The 8,427-nt window shown below is 42.1% G+C and overlaps 1 protein-coding gene across 1 annotated transcript; it reads right to left on the bottom strand.

Moving 5' to 3' along the window:
• Positions 1–406: 406 nt before the first annotated feature.
• LOC118160940 (2-oxoglutarate receptor 1-like) lies at positions 407–1,788 on the bottom strand. The gene is made up of 2 exons (XM_035316036.1): positions 1,758–1,788; positions 407–1,530 (listed from the first exon to the last, which is right to left on the bottom strand). Exon 2 carries the CDS (start codon positions 1,506–1,508, stop codon positions 537–539), a length of 972 nt encoding a protein of 323 aa, XP_035171927.1. The 5' UTR covers positions 1,509–1,530; positions 1,758–1,788; the 3' UTR covers positions 407–536.
• Positions 1,789–8,427: the final 6,639 nt, after the last annotated feature.

The following is an 8,427-nucleotide window of genomic DNA, read 5'->3' as shown; positions in this document are numbered from 1 at the left end:
ATTGCCCTCTGGAGCATCTTACCCCTCTTCTTTGATTAGAAAAGAAGTCATAGAACAGTAGAATGAGTCCAACCTTAATGATTCTATGATTCTACAATTTAGGTTGGAAAAGACCTCTAAGATCATGTACTCAAACCTTTAACCTAGTAATGAAAGTCAAAGGCGGGCACCTACCTTAGATGGGACACTTAATATCTGAGTTACTAAAATTAAATTAAATTAATCCTATCCTCAATGTGAATCTGCCACTAACAAGCGAAGAAACACTAAGAATTCAAGAAATAAATCCAGCAAAATTGTTGATGATTTTTTTAGTGTTTTATTTAAAGTTTTATTTTACATTTTAAGTGGTTTTTGTTTGTTTGTTTGGTTGGTTGGTTGTTTTTGATGACAATAAATGTGTTAATCTAAAACACAGAGTGGATAAATTCTTTTTTGGCATCAGCAAAGTTAAGTTGTGTGCTGTGATGGCAGAGAGATGGTTTGGGGCAGCTTTGGACCTTTCCTCCGTAGTTCTTTTATGGAATCAATCTCTCCTATTTCAAGTTCTTGTGTGTCCAAAACTTGAGTGAGAGGATCGCCTGCTGGAAGTTGTCTCCTGTCACCACATAGAGCAGTAAGTTTCCAAACGTATTTAGTGCTGCTAAAGGTTTAACTAAAATAAGCATAAAAAGGATTGTATTCTTGAAGTGGCAGCTAGCTGCTCGCACTCGGAGCTCGATCCGAATCCCCCGAAAGATGTGGAAGGGGAGGAAGCACACGTAGAAGACCACCAAGAGGACGATGGCGAGTCTGCGAGCCTTCTGCTTGTAGCAAGTCTGCGTGTGGGGCCCTGTAGCCAAGGTATAAATAATGAGCACATAGCACAGAGTCACCGTCAGCAGGGGCAAGAAGAAACCAAACATCGTCAGCAGCCAGTTATACCATCGACTAGTGTCAAAGTCCTCAGCAGAAGACAGGTCAGGGCAGATGGTCCTGTTCTCCATGTGCTTAGTGGCAATTAAGATGCCCAAGGGGCTGACGGCTGCCAGGGAAATCATCCAAACTACTATGCAGGTCACCACTGCCCATCTCCGGTTTTGAATGAAAACGCATCTAATTGGGTGGACGATTACCAAAAAGCGGAAGATGCTGAAGCAGCTAAGGAAGATAATACCGCTGTACATGTTGAAGTAGAAACCAAAGTGAATAAACTTGCACATGAAGTCTCCAAAAATCCAGTTATTTCCATTAGCAGAGTAGTGTATAAAGAAAGGAAGCGTAGCTACATACAGTAGGTCAGTGATTGCCAGGTTTAGCATAATGATGGTGCTGCTTTTCCAGGGCCTCATCTTGACAAAATAAACAAAAATGGCCACAATGTTCCCTGGGAAGCACACCAGGAAGATTAGGCTGTAAAGGACAGAGAGGTACGATTTCACCTGTAAGAAATCTTCATCCTTGCATGTTGTCAAAGGGTCTGCGTGGCCTGGCAGAGCAGTAAAATTGTCTGTGCCTTCAGGTGCCATGTTTGAAGAAACCTTCGTAAAGCTTTACAAAAATCAGATGTTTAATTTTAACTGATTTGTTAGGACAAACGAATTCAATTAAATTTTCCATCGTTGGAGCAAATGTCATATGTTAAAAAACGTACAGCAGGGGGAAAGAACAGGGATATGTTAACATACAAAGCTTTTACATAGATCCCCCACTCCAAATTTAATTTCCCCCTCCTTCCCCTCCACCCCTCCTTTAATTTTGATAATGATTAATTTTACCTTTGCTTTATTTAATCTTCTGCAAGGAAGGTGACAACTGAAGATGCTGCTTATCCGCAAACCTACAAGAGCAGAAAGAAGACTTTTAGGAAACTAGAGAAAGTTTGGGCTTAGATTTTACAAAACTTTGTATTAGCCTTAGCCTTTCAGAAAGCAAAGCTGTACCCACATCTTATCTTCAAAAGTGAGCTAATCAGTGATTTGTAATGATGAAATCAGAGACAGTAGTCTAGTTTCATGAAAATCAAAAAATGTTGGGCTCAGATAGAGATCTCAGGATCTGATTCTCCCATAACCAGACAGTAATGGCTTGTCCCCTGAATATGATCTTATTCTCTTGGAGTCATCAGAGTATCAAACTGGAAGAAGTGCATTTCATGGGAAAATAAAAATAAAAATAAAAATAAAAAAAAAAAGCAATCTTGTTAGTGACATAGTGGCATAAAACTGATTTTAATGACTAAAAAGTGTTTCTCAAAGAGCAGAATAAAGGTAGAAAGCACAGATACTGACTAAAGGCATTGCTCTTGCCTCCCATTTCATGTGAATTGCAACTAGATAGACTTGTCTCTGAAATGGTTTCTGATCTGCCATGGCCAATTTGGATCTCTCCAAAGTGAGTTCAGGACATAACCTCTCTGGGTACTGTTTTAACCTGAGGGAATGGTAACCAAGGACAAAATTATCTCATCTAACCTCAGACTTGTAAAACATAGACATTTAAACTGGAGCCAGTCATCCTAAGACCCTCTTTATCATTGAGAGATCTAGGTTCCTCCAGGGCATAATATATCTTCCCATAAGAGAAGTTTCTAAGATAAATGATTTACTCTTTTGGTATACATATTTGTCTCTATTGATGACAAAAGCAGCCCAAGGAGATGGAATTGGATGTCTAGCCTTTACATATCTCAAGTGAGGCAAAAATGTGGGTCTTCAATGTCTCAGGTGAGAACCACTCCTAAAGAACCTGAACTAGTCCATCTGAGAAAATAGTTTTAAGTGACTTAATAAAGTGCAGGACAGGGTACTATCAAGCCCAAATTCCCCTCTTTTGTCTCAGAAAGACAGCCTTTATGTTAAACCAGTATTACACTGAACAACCATGATGAAGCCATTATTATACCTTATTGCCGTCCTGGAAATCCTCTATATAGAATTAGTTTTTGACGTGATTCATTTAGCAGCATTTAGCATATTGCCTCTATGGCAGTTTCTGCATTATCCCAAAGACTGATAGAACATACAGATTTTCTCTGACAAAGCTAGTCATTAAGGCTGTAACACAACAGCAACGATCTCATCTTAACCAGTCAGAAAGATGGATATCATTTTGTTATTCAGGACTGCTGCTGGGAGAAATTTGAACAGTGTCCCCATAACTTAGTTAACAGAGTAATACTTTTTAACACAAACATTAGCTCAGGTACAGCAGCTTTGCTATAAGATGTATTTGGTAAAAGCTGAGGCTTGTTCTAAACAAATTCAGATTAATGGTCAGACAAAAGCTAGGGATATACACATTTTATCTCTTTTCTGCTGCTTGGTGACACAACTGTCACCCACATTTATATCTTTAACTGATATGTTTTAAATAAAGCTAGACAAAATCTTCTATAATGTTTGATTCATTCCCAGTTTAGTTTCCTTGTACTGCTGATCTGTTCTTCTCTGCAACCTTGAACCCTCCAAACTGAAAATGGAGAAATATTGCTTACCTGAAAACCTGCAATTCTGCTTCTCCCTTTCATTGCTGTGAGCAAAGAGCACTACAAATGAAATGTATTTATGTCTTCCTTACAGTGAAACAGGTCTTAGTACGGCTTTGCAATCACATACACTCGCTCCCTGGCAGACCAAGACTCCATGTGGCAGTAAATTAGGAGAATGGTGTAAAACATCAGCCACTGGCTTAGGGATCAGCTTTTAGACCTGTGTGGTTGCAGGAGATATCTTTTGCCCTCGGTCCCTCATGCTGTCTTGCCTTCCGAGGACAGATCATGCTTTTCTGGCAGCAGTTCTGTGTGCTGAGGTAGCCCTGTAGTATTCAAATAGCAGCTGATCACATTTAAATTAGTGTATGCGTGCATCCGTGTGTTTGTAAAGGAGAAAATTAAATTTATTCTCTGGTTCCTGTGAAGCGAAACCTGATCACCAAACTGAATAAGGCGTGTTGCCATTTCAAGGTTAGGTGAAAAATATTATGACATACTGCTTCTGCATTAAAAACAAATGTCTAACAAAGTCCAATTTTCACCTCATTTAAGAAATGAAGTTTTGGCATGATGTGCTTTTCAGGAACTGTGTCATACTTTCTGCTTGTTTTTGGTGAATAGATTATATACAATTAATGCTGGCCCGTTACTACTGAGATGGCTGAAGTTGCAAACTTGTTTTCTTTTGAGCCTTTGCTTATGGGCTTCATGATTATCAAGAGCTGCAATCATCCATGCTTCTTGAACCAAAAGACTCTTCTTGAATAAAAATCTCATGACCGTCCTTAGCTCGAGGAACAAGATCAAAAGAGATTATTAAAAAAAGAAAAAAGAAAAAGAAAAAGAAAAAAAAAAAAAAAACATAATATGTTGCATATTTAAACTGTAGGCTTCAATCCCTGTTCTTGCAGCCTGGTCCTTACAGAAAGGCCTCAGTTGCCCATCCTTGTGCAGCCCTGTAGCCCTGGTACATCTTATAGGGCCTACTCAGTGATGAGGTGTATGATCCAGATTTCATCTCTAAAGAGTAGGCTTGTTAGTGCAGTTGTGGAGAACCATATAGATAAGAATATTTTTAGGAAGGCCATTTTGACTCTCTTGGGTGCCTGCACCATCAGCCTGAGCTGGGAGAATATTATTTGTTTTGCTAGCCATACATTAGGGAAAGAGCAGTAGTGGGCACAATTAAGACTAGAGCAGCAGCCTGACAGCTAGAACATTATCTATCTGTTACTATTATTCTGTTCTCATCTGACCAAGCTTTTCTCTAGGTCAATGACTAGAGCACTTTTGAAAATGTCTGAAGTTTCTCCATAATTGTAAAATACATTGTCATGTACCAGCTTGGGGATCAGCAACTGTTTAAATAGTTATTACCCTGTTCCTAGACACTGCACGTGTTATTAGAAATCACTGGTATGAGGCTGTGGCCTAATAAGCACAGAGGGAGCTAATTATAGCTAGGGATCATTTAATGCATCCAATTCTTAATCCATTATGCCCCCATGCAGCAGGGGCTGGTATTTATCCCACCTTGGTGGCGGCGGTGCCTTACATGAAATGGAAGTGGGCTTTTCCAGCACCATGGTGGTAGCTGCCAGGGATCCAGGGCAATGGGGTTTTGAACAGGCTCTGGGGTCACCTCCATGGGCAGGAAAAGAGAACAAAACCTCTATTTTTCAGACCAGCTCCAAGAAAGTGGCACTACTGTGAGGTCATTCAGAGCATCTCTGCTTGGAGACCAAGCTGTGCACTTTAGCCTACCCAAAGCTTGTCTAATTTGTGGCTAAAAGGACTGTGCTGCCTCCTACCTGCCCCAGACCTCACGTGACCCTTCCCCAGAGCTTCATCAGCTCCTCACCGAGCATGGACCTTCAGAAACATTGGCTTGTTTTGCAGCCATTGATCGGGCCAGACCCTTGTGTCAGGACAAAGGAACAATTCACATCCGCTTGTGAATGCCTGAACATCACTTGCCTGGTGTTGTGCAGGAGCTCTGTGAGTGAAGACTGACACTCCAACGTGACTTTCATCTCTTCAGCCTGAGGTCTTTCCTCCTCACTAGTAGTCTCTCCACCTCATTTCCATGGATCTTTTAGGCTTGCCTATAGGTAGACCAGTCTGATTCTTACCAAAAGCAGGGACATTTTTCCAGCTCCCCTCCACAAGCAGCAGGTAGAAATCAAAACACCCTGTCGTCTCACAGCTGGCTTCAGTGTCCCTAACTGCAGGCTGCTGTCAGAAGCATTGACAGCACTACCTCTCTTCTCTCATCTTAAAAAAAACATTTGTGGTGCAGTCATGGGATGTGTTGGCTCAGTGATCTGATTGAAAACAAACCAGTTTTCTTATTCCTGGGTTACCTTTCTGGTACATCGGTGAGTGGCTGTGGCTTCTCCTGTGAATGCTTTGGCTCCAGTGATGGGGACTGGGCAGGGGCAACAGGAGGACAACAGGAGCAGACCAACTTGTGCTGGCAGTGAGGTTGCATGGTAGGTAGATTTGTCACATGTGCTATCATTTTCCCTAACCTGGTGACCATTGAGAAAAATTGCAAAAACCAGCCAACAGCAAAAAGGAAGCTATTTGCACCTTCCCTGAAACAACCATTGCAAAATCCTGCAGAGTTCACGTGCGTATATAACTGTTGCCCTTGGTCGCTGTATAGAAAGGAAATGGGAATGATTTGGTAGCAGGATTATTAACTAGATATTTCCTCTTAAAGCTTTATACTATAGGCTGGGCCAGCTATCAGGGAGAGCACGACACATGTTGTATTTTTCCTTCTGTGATGGCAGGGTGAAGAGGGCACACAGGGCAAGAGATGAGTTCGAGTATCGGGAGCACACAGTCTGCTTCAAAAACTTGTGGTCTAGAATACAGAAGTGGAGAACAAAGTCCAATGCTTTTATTTTGCTTTGTTCTGTTAAATCACATGTGGCTGGTTGCAAACAATGACTCTTTCCTCTGCATGGGCTGGCTGTTAGCTTCTGCAGGCATCGGGGCAGAAGAGGTCATAGCAGGGCTTTTTGTGATATCTCAGCATCACTGCTGGACTTGGCTGTAATTAGGACTTGCAGGTGTGAGGGCTGACAAGCTGTTCCTTCACCTCAGGGGCCATTCTCATCTCAAAAAAATCTGATCTAAAATCAACGGGTGTAAGTGAAAGGCTCCTGACGGTGACCCTGGGTTTTGGGTCAGACCTTCAGACGTGGCAGCACACAGTGTGGTGCAGTGGGAATCACAAGGATAACTCTGATTAATTGCAGTGTAGGAAAATAGACAGTTTGTTGGGCAAGTGCTAGGCTCCAGAGCATTATGAGCTTTCATTATACATTTTACTTTTGGTTCAGCAAATGTATAATCTTTCCACAGGCTATTTCCCTTAGCAGACTTGCATTTGTTTGGCTGATCTTACTCTGTATGTGATTGAACACCTAATTACAGCTGGTATCAGACCACCATCAAGAGATGCTCAGTTCTGTTGACAATGATACTGTGCATCTTCATCACACGGGAAAACCAACTCCAGCTCTGCCTTCACATTTCTCCCCTGAGACAGACTGGTAAGGGCAGCATTTTTTAATCCCTAAATGTGTGTTAAGTCTAAATTAATCACTTCTAAATGCTGCCATCCAATTATGTAGGTAATGGAGACTGTTAATGAAAACTTCTGGAAAATAATATTTTACCTTCAGAAAATTGCATGTATAATCTGGAATATAAGCAGTGCTGCCACATCAGCTGAACAGAAGTAGCTCGATACACTTCCAAAAATAGCCTATATGGATCTGAGGCACAATTTTATGGCTAACACCAGTCCTTGAAGTGAACCGGTACTTGTTGACTACAGGGCACAGAAGAAGACAAAACCCATTGAAGCCCTCAGATGATCACTGAACTTTTGGGAGATGTGTTGAGCCATGGGGAGTGGAGAGAAGAAAGGCAATGGGACGATTTGCTTGCTTAAAGCCAGTATGTGGTCAGGTACCTTGGTACAGCTTGGGCAAGACCATAAACTGGTGAATAAAAAATGCTGTGGGAGCACCCAGCTATGAAGCAGTCTTATATAGCAGCTGTGCTGGGCAAAGTTTTCCCAGCAGACATTAAAACATGAACTAAATTAATCGAAGAAGTGGCAAGGGTTGTAATTGTTTAAGGTAATGGGGCATTTCCTGAAATGCCAGCTTAGTTGGTCTGAAAACAGAGAGGACTGATTTGCTGCCTTGTTATTGTTTTTTAATGCAAAGACAAAGCAGTCTCTAAACTCTTCTGAGATGAGATGTGCATATTTGACTTGCAGTGACATGTCAGTACAGGATTCAGCAAAGGGTGCTGGTAATGTGGCCTCCAGTGTCCAATCAAGTTTGCAGTCATTGGAGATATATTATCTTGTGTTGCCATCACTGCTGTAATTTGTTTGCAGGGTGCTATGGCAAGTGAAGGGAAGTCTGCCCTTTGCTTTATGCCACTAACAAAACTTCGTGTTCAGATGACTTGCACCATCACAGCCATCTACATGTGAATTTAATATACGCAGAAATTAGTTTTGCAATTAGCCAGGTGCTCATTCCTCAGCTAACACCAGCCCTTAGCTGTGCAGAAGACCCCTCACTGTGTTCCTGTGCTGGTCTCTGCAGCCCTGCTACCGTCATCCCCCAGCTTGCTCCTTCCTGCACCCACCACCTCTCAGGGGATGATATTTGGTCCTTTTCTTTGGATTTCAGATTGCAGTGGCTTCTCAGACCATCACTGCACCAGTTAGACCAAGGCAACCCAAAGCTGCTGAAGATGCCTACCTTCTTGGAGCATCCTGTTGCCCCTAAGGCTAATAAACCAAGTGTCTGGGACTTTTCTTGCCCTCAGCCCACCATGGACTGCACCATGTGCACCCTCACATGCCATCTCTGAAGGCAGCTCCCTCTGCTCCCCTGCTCTCAGGGTGCTCTGCTGGG

This window comes from Oxyura jamaicensis, chromosome 1 (genome assembly GCF_011077185.1).
Source record: "Oxyura jamaicensis isolate SHBP4307 breed ruddy duck chromosome 1, BPBGC_Ojam_1.0, whole genome shotgun sequence".
NCBI lineage: Eukaryota > Metazoa > Chordata > Aves > Anseriformes > Anatidae > Oxyura > Oxyura jamaicensis.
The sequence above is the reverse complement of the archived record's forward strand: the minus strand, read 5'-3'. Positions and strand labels throughout refer to the sequence as shown.

What these genes read in the sequence shown, in the direction of transcription:
- LOC118160940 (XM_035316036.1), bottom strand. Translation starts at nt 1,508, where the DNA reads ATGGCACCTGAAGGCACAGACAATTTTACTGCTCTGCCAGGCCACGCA.